Source organism: Gymnoscopelus microlampas (assembly GCF_963454915.1).
Source record: "Gymnoscopelus microlampas genome assembly, chromosome: 7".
Classification (NCBI taxonomy): domain Eukaryota; kingdom Metazoa; phylum Chordata; class Actinopteri; order Myctophiformes; family Myctophidae; genus Gymnoscopelus; species Gymnoscopelus microlampas.
The window spans coordinates 50,091,753-50,107,454 of NC_139944.1; the positions used below are offsets into that span (position 1 = coordinate 50,091,753).

Below are 15,702 nucleotides of genomic sequence, written 5' to 3' on the forward strand. Positions count from 1 at the left end.
CAATTGTGCATGCATTCAGAGGCAAAGCATTGCATTTCTGCATATCGTCTAGCAAAAGAGATCTACAAGCTCAAAACGTGTCACTTTGCGGTGGTATGATCAAGCACCCTTATAGATTTTTAACTCTTCAGAGCGTAAAATGGAACCAAATGGACCTGTGACGCTCTCAAGAGTTCAATAAAAAAAAATAGCAAAAGTAGCAGATCTACAAGCTCAAAACAAGCTTGTGGATCTGCTACTTTTGATGCTTTTTGTGTGACGCTGTAGTATCATCAAGTAGGGCGTTCATTTACGATAAACACAAAAAGTTAAAGTATGGAGATAAGAGTGTTCTTTCTGCCCGATAGCAACGATACACAAGCAGCGTAGTGCTTGTTTTGAATGCATTGAGAGAGAGCCCACTCCACACGCTTTCTGCTGCTCTGATAAGCGTAACGCAAGAAGACAGACAAGTGCCATATCTTTAGCTGGGGTTCATTTGTAGACACAGAAAAATCCATGGTGTTTTAACTCCTAGAGCAGTGGTTCTCAACCAGTGGTCCTTGAGGGGGTTCCATTTTCCCAAAGCTCTCAAGAGTTAAATTATTGTTAAACATCTGCATTACTTAATTAAAGAATTGTTATCTTGATCAACGTTTGCCTGTTATCTCTCCTATGGTACAAACATCAATACAGCATGGACTTGTGGAAAAAAAAATATATACAACAATAACAAAATATTCTACGTTTTGGGTCCGAGAGTCTAAATCTCATCTAACGGTGGTCCGTGGCTCAAATGCCGAATAAATAATTGACCTTGATATGAAAAGGGTTTTAAAACCACTGTCCTAGAGTGCACAAAATGGAACTAAATGATGCAACTAAATGGACAGGTCTGTAAGGGCCCATTTAGTAAATTAACACTTTAGCATTTGGTATAATTGCTATGCTTGCTATTTCACACCTTTTGCAGCTTGTGCATGTGTGCAGCACACACAGGTCAGCTCACAAAAAACACCAAAAAATAAAAACATAAAAGAATTCAAGGTCACTGACTGAATATTGTGTGCAACACATACAACACAGTACGTGCACCCACCTGCAGGTCCCTCCGGATATAAGACGAGGGTGTCTGTCTGTTGTTACCATGGAGACTGGCATATTATAAACGTGCACAGCACACGTGCTCATCATGCACCCTTACATTCACTTCTTTTTCATAAGCCATGTCACATGCTCGCCGGCCTTTAAGCACCCTTTATGTTATGAGCTAAAGGATTATGATCTCAAAGCCAAATTGGAGCTGTGCAGTGTTGTTGTTTATGTGGTGGGCTGTGTTGTACTCGAGTTACAGGCCAAGATGAATGCTGTGCAGTGGTGTAAAGTATAACTGAGTACATGTACTCGAGTACTGTGCTTTGCTTAACCCCATTAAGACCAGGGATGCTGATCTGTGTCATTTTTTAGCTTTCTTTGGCTATTCAAGAAAATAGCAGATATACAAGCTCATAGAGCGGCACTCGTTGACTTGTAGATCTGCTATTTGTTTTGAAAAATCATGAAAATATTTTTTTAAAGTTTGTAACTCAAATCTTTGCTTCTGGGGATTTCACAAATGTCTTCTAAATCAAACGTTTTTGTTTTTTTTTAAACGTATGTTGCTGTATCAATGGTTCTCAAACTTTTTTTCATGTCAAGGACCACCCAAAATTATATGTATTTGGCCGTGGACCTCCCATCTGAACATATTTTGTTCCAGGGACCCCCCAGAAGCAAAGATTTGAGTTAAAAATGTTTTATTTAAAATATATATATATATGCAAAGATTTGCACACATTTTCACGATTTTTCAAAAATAGCAGATCTACAAGCTCATAGCGCGGCACCGAGTGCCGCGCTATGAGCTTGTAGATCTGCTAATTTTGAATAGCCAAAGTATAAAATAATGGTTCAAGTGGTTACACAGATGCGTTCCCGGTTTTAATGGGTCAAGTACAAGTTTGAGGTATTCTTACTTATACTGGAGTATTTGCAATTTTTGTTGTTTATGTGGTGGGTTGTACTCGAGTTATACAGCCAAGATGAATGCTTTGCAGTGGTGTAAAGTAACTGAGTACATGTACTCAAGTACTGTACTTGAGTACAATTTTGAGGTATTCTTACTTATACTGGAGTATTTCCAATTTCTGTTGTTTATGTCGTGGGTTGGTGCGCTCGAGTTACAGGCCAAGATGAATGCTTTGGTTATGCAAGAGGAGAAGGAAGGGGAGACCCGCTCCGTACGTACGTACGGAGGGAGGGAGGGAGGGAGGGAGGGAGGGAGGGAGGAAGGAGCTCGGTGAGGGAGGGAGGAGGCCGCGTGACACAGGAGACGCAGGGAAGGAGTTAGAACCGAACACCCAGGGGAGAGAGGGAGGGAGAGAAGAAAAGAGAGAAAAAGACAGGTGGCCACTTACACGTCACTGAACTCCTCCAAGCTGGTCGCCGGCGTGAAGACATCCAACAGGCCAATCACCTGGGGGACCAGATAATAGAACAGACGTCAGAAGAAGACTAACACACATGATGTACTGGACGTCGACGAAATTCTTGGGGTCACGATTCGTCAAATTGTTTTCATCTAGACCAGAGGTCTTCAAAACAGGGGTTCCGGGACCCCTAGGGGGTCCTCAGAGTTACTACAGGGGGTCCGCCAAATCTCTGTGTGATTTTTACATTAACCACTTCAACCAAGCATCCCTATTCAAAAGGAGAAAATAGCAGATCTACAAGCGCACAGCTGCGAGGCGTTGTGCGCTTGTAGATCTGCTATTTTCGGCAAAGTGGTTTGATGTAGGGGGAAAAAAATGGCAGACTAAGTACAGAGTGAAAGGTCAGGTTTACTAAGTATGGTTTAGGTGCATGGTTAAATGTCTGGAAATACACATTAACATGGATCCAACATGATAGTGCTGTGAAACAAGTCTATGAAGCTGCTTATGAAATCTATGGGAAAAAAAAAAAATTATACAATATATAATGGGGGTCCCTACTTTAACTCGCTCTCAGCCAAGGGGGTCCTTGGCCTGAAAACGTTGAAGACCCCTGATCTAGACTTTAAAAACTAAGTTATTTCCAACAGCTCACACAAAGAATTACATAATACCAGACTGTCGTGTAAAAATTCTTGGCTTTGATGGCATCTTAGATTAGGCATAGTTCTATTTGATGCAGACATAACACAACATAATTGCTTTGAGTAACATAAACAAGTGTCAAGAGCATCAGCTAGACAGTGACACACAGGCCTCGACTGTGCTGAACTAAAAGTGACTGGAGTTATATTTTTTATTTTTTCACGGAAGCACAGTGAAACCCTCCGTGATCAGCAACCATCAGGGGATCGATCATACTGGAGATAAATATTCTGTGACTACTTGAAAAGGTTAGAACAATTGAAAAATCTCTGGCACTGGGCAAACACAGCCAGAAATAAGTCTGGCACTGAATGAGTTAAAATACAATTTTATTCATTAAAATAAGCTCCAGATTGCAGCATTTTAACAACCAAATGCACAAATCTCAGACGCGGTTAGCCAATGAGATTTGAGTTTATTTGATTTACTTTCACATGGCCTCTCTAGCTGAATTGTTGCATTTCCACTTTAGCAACCAGTTAGTTAATTCCTGAAATAAATAGTTATATCAGCTCAATCTCAGACTTACCCATAAGCAACAACATGGCTTTTAGCTAAAGTAATGGCATAATAACAAAAACGGCGCGACTGTGTTTGGACACCATCGTATTAGTTCTTATCTCGTTGCATATCGCTATCTTGTTTATTGTTAGCACGGTCTGCCGAATGTCACACCAACATTTCACTGCACATACTTGTACGTAGGCACAGTCACAATGATTACATAATCGCCTTATCGCAATTATTTTGCATAATCGTCATAATTGTTTCCATGTTGAGAAATTTTCATAAATATTCACACTTTTTCCAAAAATAGCAGAAATAGCTGATCTACAAGCTTGCTTACAACGCATCACACGCGTTGTAAGATTGTAGATCAGCAATTTCCACTATTTAAAAAAAAAATGAAAGTATAAAGTGATTAAATATGTCAGTAATCTATCTTTGTATAGTTATTCGTCATATCCGCCCTGTGCCAATTTTGATAACGAAGCCTTAATAGCAAACACATTTTTTTTTATTCATAATGTTCAATGCCAAAAATACGATTATATATCGCAAGTATTTGAATGACAATTATTCGTCAACTTAAATTGTGTTAATCGTGACAGCCCTATTTGTGTGGGTGAGTGACAAATAAAAACACTCAATTTTAGTCAATCTTTGTGTAAAAAAGGAGGAGAGACAGACAGAGAGAGAGAGAGAGAGCAAGGTCGAGCAAATATTTTTGAACTGCTTAAGTGACAAGCTGAGTAGTTCTGTTACTGAGGAAATGAAGAATGTCCTTCCACAGATTTATCCTCCTTAACAAGCGTTAACCCATTAAGACCTGACAACCATTCTACAAATGCCTTCCAAATCAGTAGTTTTTGTGCCAAGGACCCCCAAAATGATATGTAAATGGCCGCGCGGACCCCCCATCTGAAAATGTTTTGTGCCAGGGACCCCCAGAAGAGAAGATTTGTGTAAAAAAATACAAAATGAATTTAAGAAAATTCAAACACTTTCAATATTTATTTTTAAACGTTTAAAAAAATGCAGATGTACAAGCTCGCAGCTCCTGGTTTTAACAGGTTAAAGCAAAAATGCACAAACACACAAGAACTTTTAAAATGAGGAAAGCTGCTCATGCTATAAATCACAGGCAAAAGCATCTTCATGTTTACTGTACATATTTTTATTTTTGATTTCTACCAGTTTATATGATGTTTTTGCATAGTAGTGTATATTTGTCTGTCATTAAATGTTTCGATGAATTGAGTACAAAGGACCCCAATGGAAACAAGCGACATAGTGCTTTCTTGGTTTTAAAATCCTCTTAACAGACCTTGTATTGAACTGTACTTCCCTGTGCTTGTCTTTGCAAACTATTAATAAAGTATTCAATCAATCAATCAATCAATAGAAAAATCACTTCCTAGATTAGCAGATGCACAAAAAGACTCATGAGTTTACTTTGTGATTGATAACATGTTAAGTATTGACATGGACGCAGTGTTGAGTTTGACAGCAAATTTTGATTTTGTTTTAGTCATAGTCTTTTGAATAAAATTGAAAAATAAAATTTAGATTTTACACTTGGTTGCATGCTGAAAATAGCCGATCTACAAGCTCACAACGCGTCACAGCGCGACGCGTTGTGAGCTTGTAGATCTGCTATTTTCAGAGCGCAACACCCGAGCACGACCAAACATAAAATGACATGTCTTTTAGTTCTACTGGATCTCTCCACTCGTCTCTCTCTAACATTTTAGTCTAGTTTTTATTTGTTGACGAAATTGTCAATATATTTAGTTTTAGTTTTAGTCATCGCAGCTTAGTTTTTATTTTGTTTTTATTTAGTTTTCGTCAGTGAAAAAAGGTAGTCGACGAACATTTTTCGTCATAGTTTTAGTCGACGAAATTCAAACCGCATGGACGACCGACAGTTGTTTACTTCACATTCATGCCTGTAAAGCTGTACTACTTGATTTCTAGCAGATCCAAGCCTTGGGAAGTGAAAGCTATTCGGCCCCAGTGAGTGTGTGCTCTGTGTTATGACACATATTTGTTGTTTGTGACATTCTTCTTGCTTTTTTTCGCTTGTACTCCAGTACCCAGGGGAAGTCTGTGTGTGTGTGTGTGTGTGTGTGTGTGTGTGTGTGTGTGTGTGTGTGTGTGTGTGTGTGTGTGTGTGTGTGTGTGTGTGTGTGTGTGTGTGTGTGTGTGTGTGTGTGTGTGTGTGTGTGTGTGTGAGATTACATAACAGGAAATCCACGCGGAGCTGAGCATGCTAAAAGAACAACAGAAACAAGTGCAAGAGCGATAAATATAGAATATATAACACCCTGCACAGCTGGTCGCAGTGCATTTTCCCGCACGCATTATTTGCAAGGTAACAATTGTTTGTTATTGTGTGGCTGCTGGCTGGGCCACGATGACATGCAGCAGAAAGTACAGAAAGAAACAGAGACTGGAGAAATTTAAAAAAAGGAAAACAATATAGACACAGAGACGTAGAGAAAGCGAAAGACGACAGAAGGGAAGAGAGACGGCACAGACTGCATGTACTTAGTACACACATGCTGTGTTCAGTGTTGCCAGATTTTGCGAGAGACATAACCGGCCAGGTTTATGAAAACAAGCCAAAAAGATGCAAGTTTACCACATCTTGATCTTGTATGGGGGTGGGGTTCCTGGCACAGAACATTTTAAGATCGGGTCCAAATGCATTATACATTTGGGGTTCCTTGACATGAAATAGTTTGAGAACCACTGGTTTGAACAACATTAGACAGCAAGCCAAAATAAGCAACTAACACTTTAGAAATCAGCCCCCAAAAAAACAGCAACCCGCAACTACCAATATTTACAAGCGACTTTAAGAAAAAAACAAGCCTGAAGTCACTTAATAACTAAGTGGACAATGGAATGGAACGCTTCCCTTCCGTTTATGCAGTACTAAGTGGACATGGCAACACTGGTTGTGTTATGGTAGTGCATCCTCTGATGTGTGATAGTCATTGGTCAGAATGATTTGAATGCCAAACACAGCCTTTACTTAAGAGTGACTAATGGCCCTGTTGAAGACCTGACTGTCGAAACGCGTCGGCCATCTTTTGTTGCCTTGCTCAAATAGATATCATAAATGTTTTGGCTGAAAACGGTCTGCCTCACCACAAGCAGAACTTTGGGATTTGTTTACAGACACCGCTGTGACAGAACCCAGGCAGCACTTCCTTCTGCTGTTTGAAAGTGGCTGTTTTCTGTTTCAATTGCATACATGTAGAGACTGGGTATTAGGGATGTGTGAAAGTGACCAAAATGAAATTCGATATTACTATATTTCCATTCATAACGATTATTCGAATATTCGACCACGCCCCCAATATTCGACCCAAAAACTTTGGGGGGGGGGGGGGTTTGTTTGCGTGAAATTGTTCAGGGGATTTGTTTAGTTTTTTTTCATCAAATGACCATCCTAGGTTACAATAACAGCATTGCATTGGCCTATAAACCGGTTTTCAGAAATAAACAAAGACAGTAGCATGTGCATCTTCTACATTATTGTAACTAAACCATTAAAGACACTTTTTGTGTATTTTTATATCAAAAGTAAATTTTTTATTACTTCTTGGAAACACAAAATAGAGAATAAATAAATATTAAACCCATACTAGGTATCCCCTAAAACAGGGGTCTTCAACAGGGGGTCCGGGACCCCTAGGGGGTCCTCAGAGTTACTACAGGGTTACTACAGGATTTATTCTTTTTACCTTAACCACTTGAACTCTAGCATCCCTTTTTCTGAGGAGCACTTTAGCTTGTAGATCTGCTATTTTTGGCAAAGAGGTATAGGTGCAGAGGGAAAAAGGAGCAGACCAAGTAAACAATTTTTTTTAAAATTCTGAAACACAATTTTATACAATATAGAGGGGGTCCCTGCTTCGTCTTTGTCTCAGCTAGGGGGTCCTTGGCCTGAAAAGGTTGAAGACCCTTTAAAATGTAGTTACTATGGGCAGGGTTTGGAAGACAATAATCTAGCCTTTGCAACAGATTTCTCTGTGCCTCCCCCTCAGAGAGAGCCTGGGCGGGAGGCAGGTAGTAGATTAGAAACACTGCCAGCAACAACCTGCCCACGCAGGACACACATAAACCTCAATGCTCATTGGTTGGTCCGGGGGCCAAAACAAAACTGCTGATTGGTCCTCTTTCAGCCTTTTTCCAAAAATCGAAAGCCCCTCCTGGGGAGTCCCCCCCGGCAACAGTGTGAGGGAACGGATAATCTCACAGCCAGAACAAAAAGAAAACAATTTCTCATGTGTTACGTACGCTCACTACCAGTAGGTGAGAAAGTAATGCAATTAACATAGAGTGTGCGTGCGTGCGTGCGTGCGTGTTTTTTAGGTGGTGGAGGAGTGGGTGGGCTTTATGATGCAACACGGTTTCAATTGTTCTGCAAATTGTTGTCCAAAACGGTTACTTTTCAGGATTTATATTAAAAAACAGCAAAAGTCACAGATCTACAAGCTCAACCTCTCATATCCATATTTTAACTTTTTGTGTTTTTTCGCGAATTAATGCCCTACTTGATCATATTACAGCGTTGCACAAAAGTAGCAAAAGTAGCAGATCCACAAGCTGTTGAGCTTGTAGATCTGCTGCATTTGCTTACTTTTGAATTTGAATCCTGAAAAGTCACAGTTTTGGACATAATGAGGTTTCCACCCGACAGAGACGATATACAAATCCAAATGTGGCCAAGGTTTCAGGCGGATCCCTATTGTGTACTGTATTCCATTGTAAAAATGTAAGTTAAATTATTCCAAAAATAAATAAAAAACATGTGGGGGAAAGCACAGGAGTACTTACTGGCAGCGTGCACAAGACATTTGGCACTGAACAATTCAGCGGTTTGAAAGATTAGCTCCCGGATACACAGAGAGAGAGACAACAGGCAGGCAGGCAGGCAGGCAGACAGACAGACAGACAGACAGCCAGACAGACAGACAGACAGACAGGCGGAGTAGAGGGTATTGGGTTAAGTAGAGCACAGGATCCAGGACATGTTTTGGACATCTCTTGCATAGGGCTGTCAGTCACGATTATGACATTTTACACAACGAAAAATTGTCCCACAAATGATTGCCAATAGCGATTGAATTGTGTTTTTGTCGTTGGAACACCGGGAACATAACAATATGCTTTTTGGTTTGGAAGTTGCACAGGGCAGATATGACAAATAACCTAAATATACAAAGAAATGACTGACATATTTAATAACTTTTATATTAAAAAAAAACCCAATATTAATAGTGGAAATAGCCGATCTAAAAGCTGTGATCTTGTAGATCTGCTATTTCCAAAATAAAATGTAAATGTTTATGCATCGCAGACAAGCACAATGGAACACTTCCCTTCCGTTTGTGCAATAAATCCACTTCTACGCACGCAGCTCCGTTACATCTGCTGCTGCTTAGGAGATAGCAGCAACCAGAGCCACTTTGTAATAAAGTGCATCCACCACCACACACGGTGGGCTCAAGAGAAATCAGGGTCTCCAAGCACTCTGTCACCACAAGTTTACAGCTTTTTATTCACAGTAGTACCCTAGCTGCAACAAAAGAGCCAGGGAACAGTGGATATATACGTGTGTGCTTCTTAGGTGATTCACCCGGGGGGGTGTGTGTGTGTGTGTGTGTGTGTGTGTGCGTGCGTGCGTGCGTGCGTGCGTGCGTGCGTGCGTGCGTGCGTGCGCGTGTCCAATATCTGTGCAGAGGCCTTCGCATAGGCATGAGAGAAAATCTGCAGTAAATGCATCAAGCAAAGACGGGTTATTTCCCTAGTATTACAGTAATACCATATTGATAAAATCACATCAGCAACCAAACAGAGAGGAAATAAGACACCACAAAACCCAATAGAGCTAAGCAAGACACCTAGGGCTGAACGATGCTAGAAAAAAGTTGACATTGCAATATTTTTGTTTTTTTGCAACCTTGCAATTTAAATAGAGTAGGAGTTAGATCATTTCAACAGATGCTCGGTTCTTGGTTTACCCGTGATTCTAGTTTCCTGAGGCACAACTACACTGTCTCTCTGCATTTGATGTACTGTGTGCAGTGGTGGAAAAAGTACTCACTTTTTTGACTGAAGTAAAAGTATTAATACTGCAATGTAGACATACTCTGTTACAGACAGTATTGGTATCAAAATGTATTAAAAAAGTATTGGAAATTGGAAATAATCAAGTAAAGTACAAATAAAAATTGTACTTAAGTACAGTACTTAAGTAAATGTACTTAGTTACTTTCCACCACTGACAGTGTGTATGTGTGTTTACCTTGCTTATTCTAAGTCACTCTGGCTAAAGAGCGTCTGCTAAATGCCTATTATTGTAAATTGATATATGCAGGCGATGATCTTGCATGCGAGTAGACTTCCACTAGCTTCATTTGGAAAGAATTGATCACTATAGAAAAGATGTTTAAGGTGAGGAAGCTGTTCGATACTCAACATCATGACACCTCTTTTAACACAGAATGTGCATGCAAGCTACCAGCTACCCAGAAATCATTAAATCACAGTGTTATTCATCAGCTGGACTGTACCGTCTCAGCTCCACATTAGTGGAGGAATGCCCTGACACCGTCCATAAATAAATGTAGGTCACTGGATTCTTTCTAAACTGGCCTGAAAAATCAGGAGACATTTTTTGTGTGATCCTTTTAGCCTTCAAGGGATAGTTCACCCCCAAAATTATTCAATCGATAAGTCACCCCATGGAGACTTGAATTCATGGATTTTTTTTTTTTTGTCGCATTCCTAAGCCAATAATTTGATGACCGGCAGCGGTAGGAGATACAAAGAGTCTCCTTTGTTTCTCCTACCGGAACTGCTGCCTACCGGTCCGCTGGTCATCAAATTATTGGCTTAGGAATGCGACAAAAAAAATAAATGTATTGAAGTCTCCATGGGGTGACTAATCGATGGTGAACTATCCCTTTAATGTCAGACTGTACCTTGTGCTGTTTACATTTTTGACTAATAAAGTATTCAATATCAATCAATCATTGAAAAAATCTAAGTAAAAGTGTTTTATTACAATGTGACCGACCGGCCCAGTTTGTCTTGGCTAAACCTTTTGCAATGTCACCGTTTGCACATAGTATGTGTACACCAGTGGTGGAAAAAGTACTCAATTGTTTTACTTAAGTAAAAGTATCAATACTGCAATGTAGAAATACTTTTATTTTAAAATTTTACTTGGGTAAATGTACAGAAGTATTGGTATCAAAATGTACCAAAAGTAGAAAGTACTACTCACTATGCATAATGTCACATTCACAAAATGTATGAAAATCTTATCGCGACGCATTGTGAGCTTGTAGATCTGCTATTTTCAAATGGCTGGAATGTATATAGGGCTGAAGTGGTTAATGTATGTTTTGTAATAATAATCAAAATCTACAAAGTAACTAGCAACTAAAAGTTTTCAAATAATAGTAGTGGACTAAAAGTACCGTATTTGCCTTTGAGATGTAGTGGAGTAGAAGTATACTTCAGTAAATTAAACATACCTCAAAATTGTACTTAAGTACAACACTTGAGTAAATGTACGTAGTTACTTTACACCACTGTTAGTGTACAGTGCAGAGTGGATGCTGAAACGACACATTGTGCAGCCCCTAAAGACAACATATCTGACATACCACATGGATGACTCAGAGCACCAGCCAACGGCCCATGCAGCACTATGACCTTTCCCTGGGAAACCCCTTCTAATGGAGGTTAACCAGAGTTCCCACTGGATGAAGCCACTGACTGTATATAATGTATGCATGCATGCCTTCCTCACACCTGGGCCGAGAGCTCAGTCAATAACAGCTTCAAATTCTTCTCATGTTTTTGTGTCAAACGCTATTTCCTCTTTTCCCTGTGAGCTGGAACAGTCAAACAAACGAGCCGGGAATGATCAGGAATCCAACCATTCAGGCGTAGCAGTTAAGAGCTTCCTGTTAATTGCTTTTAGTGTGAGTCAGCATAAAAAAACTCTAGTGCCATTTATTCCCCAGGGCGGAACTAGCCACCCGGTTAATTTTCTGCAGAAAACAAAAACGAGTCTAAAAGCCAACAAAGAAATGGACACCATAACAACCTGAGCACACCAGTAAAAGGACTCACATGTTGCAGCTGACTGATATCTAATTGCGGTGGTTCTCAAAGTAGGGGGTCCTTGAGGGGGATTCCAGGGTGGTCCCCAGCAAGATTTGTTAATATAGCATCAAAACCACTTTAACCTATTTTATACTTTACGTCAGTGGTTCCTAAACCGGGGGTCGGGACCCCAGGGGGGGTCCCCAAATTATTTTGGGGTGTCCCCAGATGATAAGCTTAAAGTGCAACATTATCTTCTCACTCAACAGTAAAACACACCAACATACAGTGTAAGTGTATACAGGGTATCTGCACATTCTTTTATACCAAATTGTCATTATGTAAGAAAGAGGCAAACATTGTGAAAATAGCCTATCTACAAGCTCACAACGCCTCGCGGGAGCTTGTAGATCGGCTATTTTCACAATATTTATCTGTGGAACTGAGCCAAACTAAATGTAATGCCTACATTTCCAAGTGCTTGTCAGGGTGGGGGGTCCCCAGTTCAAATGTGATTTTGTTGGGGGGGTCACGGCCTGAAAGGTTTGGGAACCCTTGCCTTACGTTATACGTTTTTTGAAACATTTGGAATACTTTTGAAAAATTGAACGCCACCACACCAATCTTTTATGGGGGGGGTCCCTGGCACAAAGATGTTAAGATGAGGGGTCCCATCCTTATACCTACCAGGGCTGGTGAATTAATATTCGAATATCGAATATTCCTCAAATATGGGGAAAATATGTATATTCAATTATGAAAATTAATATTCGAATATTTTTTTTTATGTTTATTTGACAGGGACAATACAAAAAAACAATGTATCAAGTTATAAAAACAAACAAAATATATGTTTTATTGGATCCGAGCACTCGATTTTGTTTGTTTTTTTGTATTGTTTCTGTCAAAAAATATATATATTTTTTTTATGATAATAATAATAATATTCGAATGTATTCGAATATCTGCCAATTTTTAAGACCAATATTCGAATATAATTTCTGAGGAAAGTTGACAGCCCTAGTACCTACTATACAAGGTGGTGACTTACATTCTCATGCTTCATGTGTTTCAGCAGTCGCAGCTCCCTGTAGGTCCTCTTGGCGTGGATGATGGACTGGAAGGGTCTGGACAGCTTCTTCACCGCTATCTTCATGCCCGACTTCACGTCATACACCGAGCTGATAGAGTCACAACAAAAACACAGGAGAAGGCATCACAAACAGATAAAAAGGGGCCTGTGTCCCACCGCAGCAAGTCGCAGACACACCGTATCACATTAATGATGACTCTCATATCACATTATAGTGATAGTGATGTGTCGCTTTGGATAAAAGCGTCTGCTAAATGACTGTAATGTAATGTAATGTAATGTACCAATACCAGTTTTTCCTTCCAAACAGTGTTGATTTCGTCGACTAAAACTATGACAAAAAATGGTCGTCGACTACCTTTTTTCACTGACGAAAACTCTATAAAAACTCTATAAAAACTCTATAAAAACTCTATAAAAACAAAATAAAAACTAAGCTATGATGACTAAAACTAAGACTGATATTTATAAAGATATATAAATATACTGAGAATTTCGTCAACAAATTAGACTAAAAAAAACTAGACTAAAATGTTAGTGAGGGACTAATGGAGAAGAGATCCAGTAGAACTAAAAGACAAGTCATTTTATGTTTGGTTGCGTCCGGTGTTGCGCTCTGAAAATAGCAGATCTACAAGCTCACAACGCGTCGCGCTGCGACACGTCTCAAATTGCGGAGAGATGAAGCAGTACCGATCCGATAACAGGGTGTAATTTAAACAAACCTAGGACAGAGGTTCTCAAAGTGCGGTTCCATGGTTCCTTGAAAGGGTTCAAAATGGACCCTTAAAGGTCTGTAACTCTGAGAGTTGAGGGGGTTCAAAAATGGACCCTAACGGGCCAATTACTTGAAAATGTTTTGATTGTTAAGTGCAGCTACAAGTTAGTAAAAATAATAATGTAAATAGTACAGTATATAACAGGGGTCTTCAACGTTTTTCAGGTCAAGGACCCTCTAGCTGAGAGAGAGATGAAGCAGGGACCCCCCCACTACATACTGTATTCATGTTAAATGTGTTGTGTTCAGACATTTAACCACTTAAACCTTCAATACTTTTAAACTTGACCGTTGGCTCTGTACTTAATCTGCTCTATTTTCAAATGTTTCCCCCTTTTGCCGAAAATAGCCGATCTACAAGCCAAAAATAGCCGATCTACAAGCCAAAAATAGCCGATCTACAAGCCAAAAATAGCTGATCTACAAGCTCGCTCAAGCTTGTAGATCTGCTATTTTCGGCTAACGTTCCCCTGAGAATAGGGATGCAAGGGTTCAAGTGGTTAGTGTAAAAAAAAAAAAAAAGTCCTTATCACACAAAGATTTGGCAGCCCCCCTGTAGTTACTCTGAGGACCCCCTAGGGGTCCCGAGCCCCCTGTTGAAGACCCCTGGTATATAGAACATAAAACAGTAGTGCAACATCAATTCAAAATATTACGGTAAATGAAATCTATCTCGTCATGTGATAAATTACATGGTATCGGAATGGCATAGACTGGCATACTCGTTGATACCGAAACCAGCATTTTAGGCAGTATATCTGCAGCTTTTCCGATACTGGTATCAGTATCGGGGAAACCTCTAATCACATAATCAATGGTGTACTACTTTAAATAAACCTGGAGCGAAACGTGTCAGAGTTCATGGGTGGCCTCAATCCAGTAAGCAAGCCACAACATTGCACAATACACACACACATAGGTATCATTTTCACATTACATTCTGCAGCCCAAGGCTGGCTTTGCTGAACAAGAGTGGACATGTTGACGGCTATCAGCTCTATTGTGCAGCACAACACAGCTAGGAATGGGCAACACTCTATAACTAATCAAAATATTGTAATTCAAACTGATTTGGGTCTGATTTGGGGTTAACTATGGCTCAGATTTAGCATAATAATATGTCCTTGTTGTTGAGTAAGTACAGTTCCCTGTAGTTCCTTGTTGTCTGCTCAAATGCCTAAATTGTAGTAGGATATTGAATGCATTTATGGTAAATTTAGCAACAGCTCCACCTCCTCTGTTGAGAAATTGACTAAATGGCATTCAGATGTTGCACTGGAGCTTGTAATGAACATCTTGACGTAGCCAAGACTGCCTGTCACAGGAGTAAATCTAGGGAAAAAAACGCCCACCAGTACTAGTATCCCCTAGAGAGACCACGTTGCGCATTCTATCTAACTTAGATAGCATTCTATCTAAAAATCGGCGAGAAGGTTACTCTCATGGGTGGAATGGCTCTGGTATAGAGAATTGGAAAGCCATTATGTGCCCAGTAGGCTGACCACTTCACAGCCACACTAAACAGCAAGTCCAAAGAGTATAGGGAGATCCATGTAGTGTATGACTACGACCACTACAATCTCCCATCTTTACTCAAGGAGGCCACACGGAAGAGATTCCAGGGTGGCGAGGCTCCAACTACCATGTGGAACAGGACACACCATTGGGGAATGTTTCAGCAAAACAGTTCCTGTCAAACTGCATCAAAGATGAGCTGACTTCTATTTCGCCAAGGAAGCCACACGGAAGAGATACCAGGTTGGCAAGCCTCAAGTCTCTACTTACCATGTGGAACCTTTGGGGAAAGTTTCAGCAAAACAGTTCCTGTCAAACTGCATCAAAGATGAGCTGACTGCTATCTCGCCAAGTAAGCCACACAAGAGATTCCAGGTTGACAAAGCCTCAAGTCTCTACTTCCTGTCAAACAGCATCAAAGATGTCTATCTCGCCAAGAGAGCCCTCCAACTCTTTCAAGAGAAACCCAAAGCATTCATAGTCACTTCAAGGCAGGATATCCACTCAAACTATATACATCTCCA

The 15,702-nt window shown here is 40.1% G+C and overlaps 1 protein-coding gene across 1 annotated transcript in view; it reads right to left on the reverse strand.

Moving 5' to 3' along the window:
* mapk14b (mitogen-activated protein kinase 14b) overlaps positions 1 to 15,702 on the reverse strand; it is a 44,275-nt gene that overhangs the window by 18,776 nt on the left and 9,797 nt on the right. The window contains exons 2-3 of the mRNA XM_084061445.1: positions 12,844 to 12,973; positions 2,436 to 2,494 (exon numbers count right to left, since the gene is read on the reverse strand). Of these exons, the coding sequence (XP_083917571.1) occupies positions 2,436 to 2,494; positions 12,844 to 12,973 (189 nt within the window). The remainder of the gene's footprint in view (positions 1 to 2,435; positions 2,495 to 12,843; positions 12,974 to 15,702) is intronic.